Genomic DNA, 19,986 nt, shown 5'->3' on the forward strand with positions numbered 1-19,986 from the left:
GATATTAAGAATCAACAATTAAACATGTTTTACGTATATTCATGTACATCAAAACGAACACACCAAATGTATATCATACAAAGGAGCATCATCGATTTCGTTGTTCATTTTACTTTAGTTCCTCGTTTTTATATTTTCATTTCGAGCACAATCATACCGATAAAATTATGGAAGGTACAAGTTAAACGTAAATTCTTTGTAAATCATTCGCTCGTGATTTACTGCGATTTTAAGGAAAAAGAAATGAACGTTCTTTTATATTTAGATGTAAACTATTCAAATAAGAGTATTAAATGAAATAAAAAGGAAAAAACGAAGGAATACGTTTAATAATAATAAATTTTATCAAGCGCTACTGTTGCGTGATAGATTTTTAAGGCCGTGACATCGCTCGATCGTCGCGAGTTTCAAAAGACGACGACGATAAAAATGTATTCGAAGTTTCGCACCGAATTTCCAAATCCGATTTCAACTCTGAAACAATTGTCATAAATATACAGGTGAATCAATAATTTTCCAATAAAAATGCTAGGTTTGTATACGTTGAACAATCTATTCGAAATTTCATCTGAAATATGTAGATTTCTTAAAGTAACAAGGTCAAGAAAAATAGACGTATTGTTACGTTCGTTGTGACTGTAGTATTTCAAATAAACACATATAGAATTTAACAGTGTAAAACGTGTGTTGATTGTATATGTGGTACAGTCTATATGATGTAAAAAAAAACGATTTTTAAGAGATGAAGTATGTACATAGAATAGATACGTATATAAAATCAGTTAATAAAAAGGATAAGATTGTATATTGTAGTAGCTGTGCGTAGCTGATTGAATAACAGATAAAAGTTCAATATCGGTTTACCGTGTATCTCTTCGCTCCAAAATGGCTCTCTATCACTTTTCCATCGGCAAAGTTTTATCGTTGCGTTTTTATCATGTTCGCCGCATTGTAACAATAAATCGAGATATTCCTCAATTCTTTCTTGTCCTACGAAAAAAGAAAAGCGTAATTCTACGAGTATGTAATTCTTAAAACACTTTGTACTCTCAACACCCTTATCACAAAGCAAACGCGCTCGTGTTTCTACATCCAAGTGGACACATCAAAATGAAGACTGAAACAAGACTCGTCAAAATGATAAGCAACGACACAACGAGCAGCGTGTTAATATTATATATAAAATTTGTTTGCGACGCGGATGAACCTTTAGAAATCCCTGCGATGCATCTCGCGCGATCAGCTTCGCGGGACAAGTCGAGCCTGTTGTACAAGTTCAAAGCTGTTTCCAGATTGCTGGTGGATAAGTACAGCTTTCCCTGTATCGATTAAAATTGAAGATGTAATTTTCTTTTTTTTTTTGTATGCCACGAACAAATTATTGTAATCCATATGTAATTGTTATCGATACCTGACTTAGGTAATGCTCGCCAATGTGATAATGCGCTGCCGCGAGCTTCTCGAAAAGGTGAAAGTTTTCAGCATTTTCACGGCACATCTCTAAATGTATTTCCGTATGATCGTTGTCGTTCAATCGCTATGCACGAGAGGCGAGTTGCGTTTACAATATAACCGTAAACTATCGAGTAACGGAAAGAAAACGAATAGGATTACTTTGTACGCGAAAGCTAGTTCCATGTGCGCGTTGCAGACACCTTCGACGTCCAAAGTCCTCTTGGCTAGTGCTAATAACTTCGAGAAAGATTTCAACGCGCTTTTAATGTTATTCGTCGCGACGTAACATTTTCCGAGCTCGTAATAGGCTTCGTTTACGTATTCGGTGTTCTCAGCTGCATTTTCATTCTTATTTCAGTGAGATTAAACGACGTTTTCATCTGAAATCTAGAACTTACCATCGGTGGCTCTGTTTAGAGCCTCGATACACGCCTCTACCGCGAAAGCGGCATTCTCGGAGCGTTTTTTGCGAGCGAGGATCAATAATGCTTTGTAGAGAAGTGCGTTGCACTCTTTGAAAATAGATTTCTGTTCGATACCCAGCAATTTCGATGCGTTCCACAATTTCTTCACCGAACCATCGCGCGCCTTTCTCAGATAATCCAAGGCTTCGTTTGGATTCTGTACTAATTTCAATTCCTCTTTAACAGCGGTAGAAGGTGTACATATTAAAAGAGTTCGCGCGTGAAAATTTGGAACCTCAACTAACATTCGTAAAAAATAAATCGACCATACAAGTAACGTATCAGCGTTATCATGTAAAAATCGTCGTGTTCGATCAGTTCCGCAGCCGAAAGAGCCGCCTGGTAGAGACGCTCGGTTATCCATTGCCATTCCCATGTTTTTGACTGAAAATACAAAGCGGTGTCCAACAGCGATCTCGCTCTCGTTACGTGGTCACCTAAATGAATTATTCGCATTTATTTGATCGATTAAACTAGCCAAACCGATACAGTTGAACGATACTTATCGTACCTCGCATCTTGCTCTTCTCAGAAGCAATCAAACCGTCTGAAAGACGGTTTATAAAATCCTTCCGATCTTTCAAATAAGGTTTCTTCCACGATAACGTTTCAGGCGTTTTCTCCACAATCTTTTCATCAACCTCGAGAAATTCTTTCATGTGACGGAATGATTCGAGGTACCCCTGTTCTTCGAGCTCGAGAAGAATCGCCTCGTGATACGGGATACAATATCTATGTCGGTGCAAATGTAGCAATTAATAGCGTTCGCGTGAGAGATGAAACTAGTATCAAGATTAATAAGAACCTTCTCACATCTTCTGGACTTATGTCAGGTAGCATGGCTTTTAAGTCAGCTATAACTTTATTCACTTCATTTCCCTCGGCTTGAGGCAACGTTTTTAACTGCGTCGGTCGATTGATGATGTACTCGGTAATTTTACTATCCGACGAGCTGTTCGACCATACTTTACCATCTTCCTTCGATAAAAATTTCACCCCGTATTCTTTCTCGCGTTTATATTTTGCCTTCATTGCCTCAGAGACGTGTAATAACGTGCGTATGCTCAGATTTCGCAACCCTACGGCTGCATAATTTATTGCATAAAATAAACGTCAATCTGAATAGAAAATACACAGTTGACAATAATATACAGTACGTTTATATATAATTAAATAATTTTAGAAGATAGATTAACGTCCGCGCGCTTGCACATAACGGAGTGCCCTGAATTTGTCTGTAGATATTACGCGGCAAGCCTGGCAATTGCTTAATTTTTATACTTAAATAGTTTTCTTTTTTTTTGTTATTTTTATGCGGTCGCAGCTACCGTTTTCCTTGGCTCGAGTCTAATTTTGAATCCCTCGGCTCTCTTCAGGATGATGTCAGCCTGTAGTCTGAAGTCGGACTCCTTGATGTCGGACTTGATGCGGAAATTTCTGAGAATCGTCGACAGGACGATCTTTAGTTTGAGCATCGCGTATTTGCGGCCTACGCAGGATCGTGGACCAGCGGAGAATGGCACGTAGGCGTAGTAGTGGCGGTTACTAGTATTCTCCGGCAAGAAGTTGTCAGGATTAAACGTATCTGGGTTTGGATAGATCGCTGGGTTACGATGCAGCTTAACGGTAGCAATAACAACTGTGCAGCCAGCGGGGATGGTGAGGTCCGAAGAAGCTGAAAATTTTCATCGTTTCGATTATTCAGCAGCTATTGTTTGGTATAACATTTTTTTCTGACGAGGAGATACCTAATCCAATATATACTAACCTACTTTTAAGTCTGTCTTAATTTCACGTGCAATAATTGGCACAGGTGGATACATTCGAAGCGTTTCCAGCAAGCAACGTTCGAGGTATTTCATCTGCAAGGTATCCTGGAAAGTGGCGGGCCTGTCGCTATCGCCGAAGATCTCGTCCAGCTCTTGAATCACTTTTTCCTGGATGTCAGGGTGGCAACCCATCATCGCAAGGAAGAAGCTGGACCCGGAGGCAGTCGTGTCGTGTCCCTTTTAAACACACCGTTTCATTGTTTCACACGAATATTAACAAACAGTATTTTTACGATATTTATGTTTCAGGTGCGGAACGTGTTTAAAATATTACTTCGAACATAATGGTGTCCACTTGTTCCTTGACTTCTTGGTCGTTAAGAATGACGCCGTTTTGTCCAGCTTCGATCAGGAGATCGAGGAAAGCCTGCCTCTTCTTCTCACCGATGTCATCGTCAGCGTCGAGATCGTCCTTGAGACCAACCGACTGTCCGAACGAAACACCTTCCACGGTGGCATCGGTAGTCTGAGTATAAGAAAATAATATTATCCAAAACAGTTTCGACGACAATTCCTACGCATCATCCATCGTCAGGGTCAGTCTTTACCTTGGTCTCCGTTTTTTCAGCGCTGGTGTCGATGATATTTCTCTTTCCGCTCTTGTACTCTTCTTTCTTGCGCTGGATCACTTTCTTCGTTAATCCGTGGATGATTTCGAGCAGTTTAATTTGATCCTTGCCGTACTTGGTCAAGTTGAACAGCCAGTCGGGTCTGAGCCATACTTTAGTGTGACGCAAGTGCAGTATGTCGCACATTCTACAATGACAATTACATCAGAATTATTTAACGACATTCGGTATCATTTGTATAGGTAGAAGGCAATATCTACGTTATTTTATTCTCGGTAGAAATGCGTCTACTTTGCCACGCTTACGTAACGCCGACTATAAACTCGTCCAGTGCATGTGCGTTCGAGTATATTAGCAAACTTTCTCCGGAGAAAGAAAACGTTTGCGTAAGGCGGGCGGGAAAATGAATACGTACTTCATCACGGCCATAGCGTATTCGAATCCGCTACGATCCTGAGTGGACTTGGAGACGCCCATGGCAGTTTCCAAAAGAATCTCGACGGTGAGTTCGGACATGTAATGATGACAGTCGAATTCCTTGCCGTTCTCCTTGCGCATCTTCTCGACAACCGCGCGAGAGTTCGCGTTGAACAGGTCGATGAAGGTTTTCAACACGTTCAGGTGGAAAGTCGGTGCGATTAGTTTACGGTGGGCACGCCATTTGTGACCTGCGATAGAGTTACCGGTATTTTGGATTCGAAAGAAATGGTTATTCCTAGTCGGAGAGAAGTAGCGGAGCGGCATAGAAAGAAAGTTTTAAGCGAACGCGACGCACGCGTGACGTTGTTACGTGTACGCTTGTCATGCCCTGTTACGTGGCCGAATAAATACGACCGCGAGAGTTTCGTTAGGGGAGAAAAAGACTATTCCGACTGCGAGAAAGTTACGATAACACGGCGCATACAATCGTGAAACTGCATGCCGCCTCTTAGGCTGGATTACGTAGTCGCGTCGCTGGTCCCGCGAAAAACCACCTTTCTTTCCTTCCGCGCTACTTCTGTTACTTGCATCTAAGCTATCTTCCATTATGCCTCTGTTTCAGGCGAAGAATAGAAATTAGAAAATCTTACCGGTAGAGATCAGGAGACCGTTACCGAGCCATGGCTTGAAGAATCGGTACTCATCAGATTTGTCTATGTACACGTGACTGGAAAGGATTACCTCAACGTCGCGAGGATCGTAGAGGAAGACGACCAATTTGGGACCGATCCATAGCCTGACCACTTCACCGTAATCAAACGATTGGCTGTATACCTTTTGGAAAATCGCTGTACAACGATACGCATTAATATATTATACGCATTTCTAGACAAATGAGTTGATTTTATTTCGTCAAATCGAATCGTGTAAAATGAAATACGTGTACTTACCATCGGAACTTCCCAAAAGTTCTAACGCATTCCCAAGAAATGGAAGGCCTTTCGGGCCTGGCAGCTTCTCCGCGAGCTCAAGCATATGACGCCTAGAGATTCTGAAGTAGATGTAGTAGAGAACGATAGCAGGGATCAGAAGTGATAAGAACACAGTGGTTGCGGAAAATCCGGTGGTTGCAGCGGCCGCTACGGAACCGGCAGCTACCATCTCCGGCGCGGTTGACGACATGATCTCGGTTATATCTGCAAACTAAATTAAATTCGGCTGTTCATTCACGTCACTTTGAAAGTAAAGGTAATACGTAGAACGAACGTTCTAAATCTTCACCGGTAGAATAAAGGGAAAGAGATACCGTCGCTCTAACGCTTACTTGATTGTTGCACTGTACAATTTGCTTCTTATCACTTATACGACGAGTTCTTCTTGCCGAACCACCACCGAACTGGTTCTTCAACTTTGCGCAAAGTCTTTTATAACCAGACCTTTCTACGGCCACCCCTACTTAAGCAGAAGATCGTAACGTTAATTAATTGCGTTCGCCGTTTTCATTGGAATCTATAATTATTTGTGTTCATCGTGTTTCGTGGTATCGCGTTAAAAATATGTGTGGCCCTGCTGTAATTGTAATAAGTGGGACGTCATTCTTTATGTTTATGAGACGTCATCGTTTATGAGAAATATCTATATAGAAATCGCTACTTATACTTTTTGATACTTTACTTCGATAGGTAAAAATTGATGAAATTTCTCCAATTCCTCTTTTTTTTTTTAAGTTCAATTAATGCATTTCGTTCGTTAGGATCGGTCTCATTATCCATTGATACGTAACAAGAAAATCGTACGCAAATTACTTTAGTTTACTATAATTTTCACTAGAAATTAACACGATCGATAAGATTCATATAATTACAATTGCTTAATGTATAATTGTTTACATATCGTAATTGCCCAGAGGGGGGTAAAAAGATATCGTCATACGTTGAATAACGAAGAGGAAGAATTACGTTAAGTGATCGATATCACGTAAGAAGTATTCCTGCCTTCACCTACACCCTTCATCACCCCTGGACGATTGCCTCATTTGCAAACAATGCTTTCGCATTTACGTCTGTTCATGCAAAATTGTTGATCTCATTCTCTTAGTGCGCAGTCGATTTTTCGCGACATCCGGGCTAATATTCTTACGAGTCATCGTTCGATTCGTTTAGATTTCGGCATGACAATCGAGCCACCTGAAACGAATTAAACGAAACTCGTTCACTTCCTACAAGAAAGTCTTTTTAGCCGTTGAATAATTACTTGCATTTATATAACATAAAAGTTATTTTAGATTCTCACACACAATATCGTATTCCGCCTTCCTTCTGTTATTCTCTGTTTTACGTTATTCTCAAATATAGGTTATCTTTGGAGAAAATACTCTTGACGTATTTCGTCCGAAAGTCTCACTGCCTTCCTCATCGCAAAACGTCTTTGTCTTGTTAAAAATTACAATAGCCGGATATCCAGGTCACCCAAAGGTACCCTCATTTACAAATCCAATGATATTTAATCAAATACTTTTCATTCGAATGCTATTGCTACTATTATGGATATCCATTTCTATAGTCCATGAAAGTAATTACTATTTGCTTCTCCCATTAATTCCATTACGTAAATGAATTTTATTTAACCTGACAGTAAATGCAACACATTAAGTAAATTGTAAACATACACGCGCCTAGCAGCGGAAAGTGGCGCGTGTATCTTCCGATATCATTTGAAAATGGATAACGTGTCCGAAAAATGTTCACTCACGCCACCTGCGTCCACACGTGTCGTACATTTCTTAAGGCTGAACGAGTAGATCGAGTATTCATTCGAAACGAAACCGTGCGTTGTTTCTGAATTAATTTTTTACTATGTTATATATCAATAGAAATTATATTACCAAGAAATAAGTGTTACGTGTTGTTTAAAATTCTATTGTATTACCGTGGCGCCATTCTTTTGAAGATATGGCGTCACCAGTCGGATGGTAGTTCGCTTCGCTGTCGGTAATGATGCGCGATCAGTTTTTGATACTTATTGGTAACATAATCGTTTCTATCGAATTTTATACTTGATTCCATTTTAATTATAGATGTATAAATAATATATACGGATGTGTATTGATATGCTCTCACAGAATTATTTCCATCCGTGTAGGTAATTACTACGGATGGCAGCACTATCGTACGAAACAGCAGCTGTTTCCGCAGTAGCTATCCGGTTCCTGTTTAGTTTTACATTAAAAGTAATTAATTATTAACAGAAAGAGTATTGCGCCGTGACCCACGAGTAAAATCATCCTAACCCGTGCGTTTGCTATACTGAAAATGGAATTATCAATCGATGCGTAACGTGTTTGGTGAGTGTGTCACGTTAAATCGAGTCTTTAAAAAGTCTGGATTTTTTTATTAATTTTTTTTCATTCCACGAAATTCGTTATCAAGATGTATTTTGTCCTCGCATAATAAATTGTAACAGCAATGAATCAGGGTAAGGGGAAATGGCAATTAAAAATATTCGCATCAATCTGTAGAGGTTATGTTTCCATTGAATTAAGGATTTGTCAAGTCCTGATAAAAAGCACGCGAAGGGAGAGCAGTCTTTGCGCGTGTCATTCAAAAAACGCGCTAACTACACTAATAACACATCTAGACGCAGATGACGGATCTTTGTACTCGGTTTTTCGTAGAATCAGCAAAAAATCGTAAGCGTGCATTAGTTAAGCGTCTTATATTCCGTTGCGTACATATATTCCTCATTATCTCGTGATAGCCCGTTATATAACAATATCATAATACCTAATTAAATGCCACTGTAGTGTATATAATCACGTGTTATTTAAAATCATCCATTTCGATTGCCTTTTTTTTTTTTTTGCTCAGCGTATATATTTACGGTATACATTTAAAAAACACGAGAGAAGGTCTGATAACGCAGAGAGATAAAGGTGTAAAATATGAACAAACATGAGGATCGTTTACTTAGAAGATTCGCTTATGAGATAGATCGCGTAATGCGTTTCCGCTTCTTATCTCGTGTTCTTTTTCCCCGCTGCGGGAATCGACTTCATCCTCTTCGACTGCTTCTTTTTCTTCTGTTTCTTCTTTGAAATCTTATGCCCACGAGAATCGGCAGAATCGTTATCCGACGGAGAACTGTCGCAGAGAGGAACGATCAGAGGTTGCAATTGTATATGGGCCCGCGAGGTCGACTTGGTCACGGTTTTCGCACCGTTGGAAACGGAACGAGTGGAGCCGTTTTTACCGTTCTTACGTCTGGATTCGACTTTGCGTTGCCGTGTTTCCATCCTCGATGGTACCTCGAGTGTGATCAATTTTAAAGAATCTGCATTAATCGTTAAGAACGACGTCTTGCCGCGACGCGTTTCTTGCACGCTGGAATTTAGATTTACTATTCTCTGCCATTTGAAGGGCGATTTCTTTTTCTTCGGTTTCCGCTCGGCATCTCGACGTTGATTTTCGACTTCCGGGCTGGTGTCTCTCGAGCGTGTTAAAACCTTACACCTGAACTGTTTCTGCGCTCTATCCACGCCACCTTCCGTGTTAATATAATCGAATGATTGCAATTTTTTCGTGCAAGATCTGCAAATAAAATAATACGGAGTACCGAAAGCTTAACGTTTAATACTGTTATATCTAAACGTTTATTGTTAGTACGAGAAAACTCTGTGTACTTGAGTAACACGTCCTTATCCCCTTTGTCTTGCGTTATCGTCAGATTAGAAACTCCCCAACTTAATGGTCCCTTTATAAAAGGATGTTCAATCCTCTCAATACTTTCCGCGACGTTAAGTGGCACTCCCATCCATATCTGTTGTCGCAGCGAATTAACTTTAATCTGTATATCCTGACTTCTCAATGATCGCGGGGAACGATGTCTCAGAGTTCTACGCGACATTAAAATTCGAACAATAGAGATTACTTTTCTATCATCGTTTCTCTCCTGAGAACATTGTTTGAAACATTTCTGACCTAACGAAGCGAAGGCAGTGCGATTGTATGTCTTTCGGTTCTTCCTTGCTGGTCCTTAGAGTCTCATCCAATGACACGCTACATGGTCTCACTATTTTTGGTAGGACTAAATCATCGCTGAGTATGTCCTCCTTATCCTTGTCCATAAATTGAATGGTTTCACCTTTGAGATATATATGCATTTTTACCGAGAAGTCAAGTCCTAACTCTTTTATTACTGACTACATTTAATTATGTTTCAGTATCACACTTTTACCTTCCGGTTTCACTAGGAATCCTTCGTCTGCTGAATCGGTATAATCGCATAAATCGCTGCCAGGATCAGCGGTCGGTAAATCCATTACCGTTCTCCTGGTCTATGCACAAATCCGCTAATATAAGTTAATTAATATGTTTGAACGCTGAACGGTGAATAATTACCAGTATTTTCTTGCGTCGCAGGTAGCTTCTGCTAGTGGTGGCGGTGGTGGTTGCTTTTCTGCACCTTCTCTTCGCCAGTTCCAAGCTTCGGGGAGGAACGAACGTAGGAGTAGGCGGTGGCGCGCATAAATATTGCGGAGAAACGATGGGTTCTCTCACAGCGTAGGTCCATGCATCTTCCACGAAATCTGATCCTTCTTTCTCCGATGCAGTACTGTCCGACGTGCCTCCTTCGTCGCTAACAAAGAACAGAATTGATTTATCACCCGAAGAGCTATCAAAAGTTTAAATAACGAAGTACATGTACCTGGAGTAGTCGGTCAAGTCGATGTTCGTCGGTTCCTCGGCACTGGACCCCTCCTTCATCAGCCTGGCAATTATTTTATTCCGAAGTCTTTCCTTCGTTACGCAATCAACAGTTCAATGATTGAAGTATGTAAAAATATCACAGCGTTAGGGTTTAACGATATTCCAATAGCAAAGGATGACGAGATACCTTGATAGGATCCGGATCGAAGAAATCCAACAGAGTTTCGCAGAACACTTTCCCGATTTGTTCAAAATCTTGAGTAGAAAAGTGGGTTCCACATCTGGATCCTATTTTAGTTCCTCCCATCGACGCCTCCATCGTGTAACTATTCTGCACTCCCATAGACCAAACCACCACTCTTCCCGTGCCTTCTTTGCCTTTCTCCACGTGAAACTTGCAGTTTTCGAACGAGAACTAAGAGGTAGGCGCTGCTTGAATTTAAAGCGTACGATGTGCGATAGAATATGCGTAATTTAAATTGTCCACCTTGTCGGCAGCGTTCTTGTGAAGCATAAGAGGGAACACCTGTTCGGAGAGTCTCGACTGCGGAACCGTTCTCTTGCTCTCGCAGCCGTAAACGAATATATTATGTTTCCTTGAATGAGCGTGGAGATCGCAATAAATAGCCACCCCGCATTCTTCGAGCAGCCGCCGGATCATTAACTTCGTATGCCAGACTGACGGATAGCTCTCTCTCATTACTGTTCTGTACTGCCTATTCAAATCTTTCCCCGACAGCGAGCAACGATTGTTGCCAATGATAACACCATCTGGATTTAGCATGGGTACCAGTTTGAACACGAACCTCTCACGAAGTACCTGTCGGTCGTGAAGTTCCGTTACAAAATTGATAACCTCAGCCCCAGCAATCTTCGGAAATGGAAAATGAAAAAGGATAAAGTTTCGTCTTGCGCTTACCCTTGCCTGATTCGATTCTCCGGTTAGAAAATCGATGATCCCCTTCATGGTCCAACTGGACGGCGTTTCTCCAGGGTGAACTCTCGCCGTAATAACGACGCCTCTTTTTCTTCGTACCTCTTCGTCATAAGTAGGGGCAGTGATAGTTAAATAGTAGACGCCATTTCCAGCCAGCGTCCGGCACAACAGTCGTAACTTGGTATATCTAGTTTTCATGGGATCCGCAACCAGCTTAGCGAGATACTCCTAGAGATTGCAATCAATTCTTCCATCTTATTCTATATGGTTGACAAATATGTTTAGACGTATCTTGTATTGTACAGGCTTTCCTAATATCAAATTCCACGCAAACGGTCAATGAGCGAATGGCAATCAAAGGATCAAGTTTCCACTGTTTTACCTGCAGATCGGTATAGGTGTACGGATAGCAGTGTGCCAAGTAGACGGTGTCTCTATCGTGTGGGAAAGAGACATTGAACGTCAACGTGTGCTTTTCCTTTTCTTCGTCGCTTCTGGAAAGGAGATAGAATCAGAACCATAAATCTCGAGAGCATATCAAGAATGCAAAGCAGAGAAGCACACGATGTCGAATCACGTACGATGAATCGTTTTTATAATAGGCGATGTTCTCCCCGCATCTTCTCCAGCCAACGGCTCGTTTCTTCGCATCTTCAGTCGAGTACAAGAGAGGTCGAAGCCCCTCGTTATATAAACTGTCTTCTTTGCAAAGATTCACAATGGATAATCTAAAATCATGCAATCGAAGTAATTGAAGCCCTCCTTCTATTTTATCTTTCGAAATTTTTGCGAAGAAGACAGCGATCACCTGTAGGTAGTCCTACTCCTCGTGTTCGATATCCGGAAGTAATACCACTGCGTATGTCGTTGAGTATAAAAATCCTTTCTAAGATAAAGCTGATAATACGTGTCAGTGATTTTCACGACTTTGCAAAGATTCCCAGATTCGAAACGGGATTCAAAGTGCAGGTCGGTGTTATTGTCCACCGGAGAAGACGATCTGGTTACAAAGAACACATTGTTGCTGGTGTCGACGACCTGTGAAACGTTTCCAATCGAATCCGCTGGAAATTCCGATGGGAACGGTGCCACCGTACTTCCACCCACGCACGATCTGCTAAACTGTTGATCGTTGGATACATACATATATGTACACGTAAACACAGAGGGTAATATTAAAATCTTAGTAGTTGCATTTTCGAGACGATGACTCTGTTCTACTCTTAAGCTAATTTTGTCCTGTATACGAAAGTTATCGATCATTCGAGTCCTAGTTAGAACTGTAACCGCGTTCAATTACGATGAACGAGCGTTGACTCACATAATTAGCGACGCTTGTCGGATGGTACCGAAATATCACAGTTCCAAACTCGTCTCCCAATGGTTTTGGTCTTGGTTCCTTTCCGGTTGGCACGTAGAACGGTTCCGGCGTGGTTGGTGCGTACTCTATATGCCTCACCTTCTCCGATAGTACCTGAAACATTAATTACTCAATCACGTCGTCCAAGTTGTCATTAAAACCAATCCTTTTTTATCTACTTGGCACTCTGTAGGCCATCTGGCTGCTTCCTGAATGATCCCATCTATCGTGCAGTGCGTGTCCAATGCGCTCCGAAGAGTTTCTTGCGGCTGGTCACTCCTGGCACCAAAGGGCACGGAGAACAACGACAATTCCGTTTCGCGTCTGGATATCTCGCAGCGGCCTAGCTGCAGCAGTTGCAGCTCCTGGAGTTTGTTGAACTTTGCCAGCGTGCTGCCTGTATCGACAGCAAAACGAGTGGTCGATTACTAGGACGTGGATCGTCCAGCGTTATTTACTTATACTTGCCAGGAATCGGTTGGACTGGGAAAAGCATTGCTTGCAGTTCCTTCACCTTGCTAGCGGATAACAGGCGATCTCTCATTGTTCGCTATCCCTCACCAGCCTCATCGTCCTCGTCGCAACGGACTTTCTCATTTTTCAGCGTTGTCTCCTCGACTCTCTCCGAACATTCAAAGTTATCATAACTGGAAACGCGATCCTCGATCCACAGGATTGTTTCGTCCGAAAACATCTTGCAGTCTTGTTCATTCTCTCAATTGTCCATTCTTTGCTCTCATCTGTTCGATTAACTCCTCGGCCATCCTGTTAGCCCTTTAAACGACGCTTGAAACGCAGGTGGTATTCTCTGGACGAATTTAGCGCGCGAACTACGAGCAAGGAACTTTGCCCCCCTCCGGAGAACAGCTATTTCATAAAAGCCCGTCGATTGCCTGACAACGGGGGCGGAGCCAGTGGCTCGATGATTGCTCGAAGCCCTCTGCTACCTCGAGGTTCGTCGCTCTGATAGTGGAACATTTGTATCGAACGAGGTCTGTCTCGTCTCGAACGCAAACCTTTTTTTTTTTTATCAATCCTTTTTCAACGTTTTTCCTATATCGTCTTCCTGTTTATTCACAGAAACCATTGCTCAGAGGACTATAGAAAAGATTATGAGACGAAAATGCAATACCTTTCTGTTTTCAGGCTCATTTAAATCTTTGAAGTATTTTCCATTTTATAAACATAAATCGATCAGGGGATTGGAGGTAATTGTCTGGGAAGTTCGGTTAATTTCAAGGAATTCGTTAAACGGGGTCTTCAGAGCTGTCTTAGGAATTCCTCCGTTTATGTAGCTGCACGGAACAGCCTGGTAAATTACAACCCTCTCTCTCTGCCTGCTTCTGAAAATTATTGATCAATCAACATTCACCGGGCACGAAGAATGGATGTACTGTTATTCGCTCGACAAACATTCTTCCCATCGATCGATGAGCTTCCAATTGATAGGTTGTAACCGATCGTCCACCTTTCTATGTCTCTCACTTTAAACAGAAGTTTTACGATACAGTTTCTACCAAACTTGTCTACTTTTTGTTCGACAGTGCGGCACGCTATTCGTTTTCTGTTGCAGATAGTTCAGTTTAGTTTTAACATTATTTGAAGCATTCCAAGAAGAAAAGTACCTAAAAACCGAAGATGGGTCGCACTGTGACTGTAGCAGTTTGCACGTTGAATCAATGGGCGATGGACTTCGATGGGAACTCTCGGAGGATTTTGCAAAGTATTCAGAAAGCTAAGGACGCTGGCGCTACTTACAGGAGTGGTCCAGAATTGGAAATTTGGTAAAAGTTATTCGCTGGAAATAAATTGTCTGTTAACCTGCTCACTACGGCAAAATTTTCTAATGTGGACGTAACTGTACGTAGACGTATTAATTTGTTCCTTCTTTCAACAGTGGTTATAGCTGCGAGGACCATTTTTATGAGTCGGACACGTTGCTCCACAGCTGGGAGGTACTCGCGACAATCCTCAAATCACCCGTTGCTGAGGATATGCTGATAGACGTTGGTATGCCGGTGATGCATAAGAATGTCACGTACAACTGCAGGGTAGCGTTTTGGAATCGTCGAATCTTGCTGATCAGACCCAAGATGCAACTGTGCGAGGATGGCAATTACAGAGAATCCAGGTGGTTTTCGCCGTGGACTAAGGTTACTCTTTCAGTTGCATATCCGATAAAATTCTTTTTCTATAGAATCTATATAGTCTGTCTATATACGTCAATTGTTGATGCAGGAACGTACGGTGGAGGATTATTTTTTGCCTAGAATGATATCCGAGATCACTAGCCAGAGGTTAGTGCCATTTGGCGACGCTGTTATTTCGACCAGAGACACGTGCGTGGGTTTCGAGATCTGCGAGGAATTGTGGAACCCAATGAGCAATCACATTCCCATGTCCTTGGATGGCGTAGAAATTATCGCAAATGGTAACTGAAAGAGTTATTTCTCTTACTCTTTATATTCTCTTTTTAAAATGTTTTACTCAAAGCAGATCTTTATTTTTAAAAGGTAGCGGCTCGTACTTTGAGCTACGAAAAGGATATGTCACTGTGGACCTCGTTAAATCGGCTACGTTCAAATCAGGTGGTTGTTATATGTTCAGCAACTTGCGCGGATGCGATGGTTCTAGAGTCTACTTTAACGGCGGTTCTTCCATTACGTTGAATGGTCAGATCTTGAACCGTGGCAAACAATTTTCTCTGGACGATGTGGAGGTTACTGTCGCAACCTTTGATCTGGAGAATATAAGGTTCGCAATGTTTATTAAAGCATCAATTTTTTACTCGAAATAATTGTTGTCGTTCTTCGTAGAAGCTACAGGAACAACATTAGATCACGGTCCCACTTAGCTGCTAAGTCTCCAAGCTATCCACGAGTAAAAGTGGACTTCGCCTTGACTTCTGAAAATTTCATCTCGATTCCTCCGGATCTACCTATTGACGTGGATTTGGGCCCTTACGAGAATGAAAATATAACGGGCAAGCTTGTTTATCATACACCAGAAGAAGAAATTTCAATGGCTCCCGCTTGTTGGCTTTGGGACTATCTCAGGTTTATTACCATCTCCATAATCATATGTCAAATACAGGTCTATGCAATTGCTGTCCGTGCGGGAAAAGATTTCGATGAGAGCAGTAGTGGTATCACTACAATGGTGTGAGTTACACAGGCGCGTATGCTACGTCCGATTAATTTAGGGTGATCGAGTTGCACAGTCCTACGTTAAAACGATCAAAGTGTTTATTCCCTGTTATTTTTGTCAAAAGGCGTTCTTGCCAAGGTGGATTCTTCTTACCTTTGAGCGGTGGCGTCGACTCAGCGTCATCAGCATGTATGGTTTACTCCATGTGCGACATGATCGTGGACGCGGTTAATAAAGGAAGTATGTGTCGCTTGTTTTGGAACACGCGTAAAGGAATGTTTGTAATAAATATTTTCTGTCAGATGCGCAGGTATTGTCCGACATCAGGAAAATAGTTGGCGATTGTGAATACATTCCGACCGATCCGAAGCAATTGTGTAACACTATTCTTGTCACGTGCTATATGGGCACCGAAAATTCGTCCATCGAAACGAAGACACGAGCTGCTGAACTTGCTAATCAGATCGGTTCCTATCATCATAGTATAGTAATTGACGTTGCTGTGTCCGCTATCCTAACCATTTTTCAACAAGTCACCAAATTGACCCCAAGATTTAAGGTGCAAGGAGGATCTCCGAGAGAGAATTTAGCTTTACAAAATATACAGGTGGGTTTCCATACCTTTATCTATTATCCTCCAAAGAAATGAGCAAAATTTCGATTGTTTTTAATCTTTTAGGCTCGCTTGAGAATGGTGATAGCTTATTTGTTTGCTCAATTGATGCTTTGGGTCAGTGGTCGGCCTGGCGGACTTCTTGTGCTAGGAAGCAGTAACGTGGATGAGGCACTGCGAGGATATTTTACTAAATACGATTGTAGCAGTGCCGATATCAATCCTATCGGTGGAATTGCGAAAAACGATTTGAAATCGTTCCTTACCTATTTCAGGTCAATATCCAATCTGTGATATATTTTATTATACAGCTGACTGCTTACTGCTGTGATGTCCGAACGTTCAGTAGGAATTATATCTGAGAAATTTTGTAAAAATTAATCGAAAGTGTAGATTAATAATCGTTAAGATCATTTCAGAAAGAAACATGGGATAAGTGCCTTAGATGGTATTCTGAATGCTCCTCCAACAGCAGAATTGGAACCTCTTCAAGGTGGACTACTCTCGCAGCTTGATGAGGTTGATATGGGTATGACGTACAAGGAACTTGGTACTTTTGGACGTTTAAGAAAGCAGGATTGTGCCGGTCCTTTTACAATGTTTTGCAGACTCGTCTACATGTGGGATAAATCTTCTCCTAAAGAAGTAAATACAGTTTATTGTGATCGTAAATCGTGTGCGTATCCATATTTGTAAATTTCGATGTACTCGTAGGTGGCGGATAAGGTGAAACACTTTTATAGATGTTACGCGATAAATCGGCATAAAATGACCATCTTGACACCATCTTGTCATGCAGAGACCTACAGTCCAGACGACAATAGATTCGACCACCGACCGTTCCTATATAATCACACGTGGAAATGGCAGTTTAATGCGATCGAGGAACAGGTTTGTTGCGTTTAAGTATATACTATGTACAGTATCCGATGAAGTGCTCTTCCATAATTTAAAAAAACAGAAAAAACACACACATACACTGTACACTTGAAAACGAAGGCTAATATTTAAAAAGAAATGACTGATCGTAGGTGAAATGTCTTCTTAACGAGGAGAAATCACCGAGAGATCGAAAGGACACACCGAAGATACAGGCGAAGCCCAGATACATACGGTTCAGCTCCGGGATTAGTAGTGAGTAAATAAAAAAAAAAAAACACACAAGTGTGCGTTATCGCTGATCAAGCTCGAGTCATGGAGGACGCAAATGCAATGCGAAATCGTCTCTGAGAGAGCGATTTCCCCTCGCTTCTTTATCGAGCTAAACAGCGTTCAACGACGAAAAAAACACCGTTCCCGAAGAGTCGGAGTCGAGCGGGCAGCCGACAAACGACCATCCAGTTATTTTGACCCACCGTGTACGCATACTCGTTCGCCGCGTATCTGCGTCGAAGAATCAATCACACACCGGCATCATTCTCTGTTGCAGATAAAACACATCCTGGAGTAGTAGTTTAACCGTAGCAGTAGCTCTCTCTGTCTCTTATCATTTTAATATTGCAGCCTTGCGAGCTCGTCGAAACAGAGCCTTGCTAGCTGACCATTCGCACAATCGTTCCATCCATTCTTCCATTGGTGCTGCTTCTTCGGTTAGAGACCCCTCTACCAGCAGGTTCCGTCTACGTTTTGTCCTGAAGAGACTCGTGACTGGAAAGATCGCGTCACTCTTAGATTGTATTATAACAATGCAATTAATGAGTAACCGTACGTCTATCAAAGATAAAAATCTATACATATATATTTATGTGAATTTGTGGAAACGAGTTTTGATGTCCCTAGGCACTCTCTTCGGACGTTCTTCATCTGTTAAACGAAATATACAAAGTATATAACAATATCTTGGAGAAACAATTTTCTCAACCCTCATCGAGATGTTACCGTTGCACAAGTCTACAAGTACAATATAAGAATACCGCCGTAGAAAGTAAGAGACGCCGCGTGCATATAATATTAATTTTATTGTCTTTTTCGTTTTTTACGTACACAAAACCGCGCATATTCGCATTTCATCGGGGTTAACATCAGCGTATCAATGTTGATCGAGTTCAGAATCTAGATCGACACCCTAAAGACGGATTAGTTGACGGTTTTCAATTCTCCAAAGAATGCGCTATACACGGTACGCTGAACATTCGTGCAGAGCACACATTTCTTTTTCTTTTTTTTTTCCTCACACACACACAATAGCTTACATACACACGTACACACGAGCGCGGGTCACATAGCGCACCTTACCGATTCTTACTTTTACGCAACAAGAAAAAGAGTAAGTCACGTCTGTAGACAATAATAACGACGATATACATATATTTCTATGTATATATCTATATATATATATATATTTATATATTAATAATAAAGACAATAACCAGAATCATTAATGGAGCAGCAATAACGATGTCAATAATAATAATAATAATAATAATAATAATAATAATAATAATAATAATAATATTAATAATAATAATAATAATAATAATAATAATAATAATAATAATAATAATAATAATAATAATATAATATTAATTATTGCGGTAGTACTAGGGGGGTGATAAAGTCCCGACGCGTGGAAACGTCAAGATAAATAACTATTGGTGAATATGGGTGTAAATGATAACAGGTATAAATGGAGATTCGTAATAATAATGATAGTAGAGATATCTCTAAGTGATAGTGTTTCAGACAATACTGGACGTAAATTAAATAATCATAATAGAAATAATAAAAATAATAATAATAATAAAATAGCAATAATAATAAAATATTAGCGATAAAATATTGTTCGTGATAATGAGACAGATTGCGACGAGAAGTACCATTGTCCTCGAGTATTACCAAGGGAAAGAACGCGAAGATATAGTATACATTATCCATAAGAAAAGGTACTGAATAATCTAAGGTTAAGACTCTGTTTCGTCTCGTGCAACCCGAGTAACGTTACCTATATGTACAGTTCGTCCAATATTCCTCGACCGAGCGTTATTAAATTCGTCGTTTGGTATACTGGAGAATCATAAAGGATCTCGAAAGTACTCTTTTTAACAACTATTTGTATACGATTAACTATTTACACTGCTCGCGAGCTTCCCGAAGGCATCCAACCTTCCTTATTCGACCAACTGCACCGCGGTACTAAATGTACATTTCGAGATTGTTGTACCTGCTTTCGGTCCTTTTTTTTCTTGTCTGTATACAATCAGAGAAATATAGCACGCGATATGCTCGAACTGCATGATTAACTACAAATTCCAAGTATACATCTAGAAGATTCTATTTTCAACATCTCTTGATTCCTTTATGTAAACAGATCTCCATTCTCGCGTTTATACTATTATTATATTATATGTATATATATCGATTTCTTTACAACGAATTAAGATTACGATTCGGAAGAGCGACCGCGCGCTGGATTCAGCACCCGATTCGACTCAAAAAGTATGCATACCCGTTTCGCGGACTATAATTCGATTTGCTGCCACCAGATCTC

At 40.9% G+C, this 19,986-nt stretch overlaps 4 protein-coding genes across 4 annotated transcripts; 1 reads left to right on the forward strand and 3 right to left on the reverse strand.

The window, feature by feature from the left end:
- Nucleotides 1-107: 107 nt before the first annotated feature.
- LOC143425725 (uncharacterized) lies at nt 108-2,375 on the reverse strand. The gene is made up of 7 exons (XM_076898727.1): nt 2,165-2,375; nt 1,854-2,081; nt 1,615-1,790; nt 1,412-1,537; nt 1,208-1,319; nt 865-990; nt 108-474 (listed from the first exon to the last, which is right to left on the reverse strand). Exons 1-7 carry the CDS (start codon nt 2,373-2,375, stop codon nt 374-376), a joined length of 1,080 nt encoding a protein of 359 aa, XP_076754842.1. The 3' UTR covers nt 108-373.
- Nucleotides 2,376-2,983: 608 nt separating this feature from the next.
- Nucleotides 2,984-5,934, reverse strand: Cyp4g15 (Cytochrome P450 4g15). The gene is made up of 7 exons (XM_076898324.1): nt 5,688-5,934; nt 5,388-5,585; nt 4,733-4,985; nt 4,297-4,504; nt 4,023-4,214; nt 3,688-3,925; nt 2,984-3,594 (listed from the first exon to the last, which is right to left on the reverse strand). The coding sequence occupies exons 1-7, from the start codon at nt 5,917-5,919 to the stop codon at nt 3,230-3,232; spliced, it is 1,686 nt and encodes a 561-aa protein (XP_076754439.1). The 5' UTR covers nt 5,920-5,934; the 3' UTR covers nt 2,984-3,229.
- A 2,026-nt stretch (nt 5,935-7,960) lies between these two features.
- On the forward strand, nt 7,961-18,238 carry Nadsyn (NAD synthetase). The gene is made up of 13 exons (XM_076897733.1): nt 7,961-8,080; nt 14,313-14,523; nt 14,637-14,892; nt 14,978-15,170; nt 15,253-15,493; nt 15,556-15,795; nt 16,011-16,126; nt 16,189-16,493; nt 16,566-16,774; nt 16,919-17,144; nt 17,214-17,390; nt 17,531-17,633; nt 17,929-18,238. The coding sequence occupies exons 2-13, from the start codon at nt 14,378-14,380 to the stop codon at nt 17,955-17,957; spliced, it is 2,241 nt and encodes a 746-aa protein (XP_076753848.1). The 5' UTR covers nt 7,961-8,080; nt 14,313-14,377; the 3' UTR covers nt 17,958-18,238.
- LOC143425107 (cytosolic carboxypeptidase 2) lies at nt 8,736-13,320 on the reverse strand. Its single transcript, XM_076897612.1, has 15 exons — nt 13,204-13,320; nt 12,919-13,132; nt 12,701-12,853; nt 12,188-12,501; nt 11,961-12,107; nt 11,762-11,873; nt 11,362-11,607; nt 10,930-11,262; nt 10,630-10,857; nt 10,441-10,532; nt 10,134-10,371; nt 9,970-10,069; nt 9,714-9,876; nt 9,416-9,628; nt 8,736-9,323 (listed from the first exon to the last, which is right to left on the reverse strand). Exons 1-15 carry the CDS (start codon nt 13,281-13,283, stop codon nt 8,750-8,752), a joined length of 3,207 nt encoding a protein of 1,068 aa, XP_076753727.1. The 5' UTR covers nt 13,284-13,320; the 3' UTR covers nt 8,736-8,749.
- Nucleotides 18,239-19,986: the final 1,748 nt, after the last annotated feature.

Source organism: Xylocopa sonorina, chromosome 7 (assembly GCF_050948175.1).
Source record: "Xylocopa sonorina isolate GNS202 chromosome 7, iyXylSono1_principal, whole genome shotgun sequence".
NCBI classification, from domain to species: Eukaryota; Metazoa; Arthropoda; class Insecta; order Hymenoptera; family Apidae; genus Xylocopa; species Xylocopa sonorina.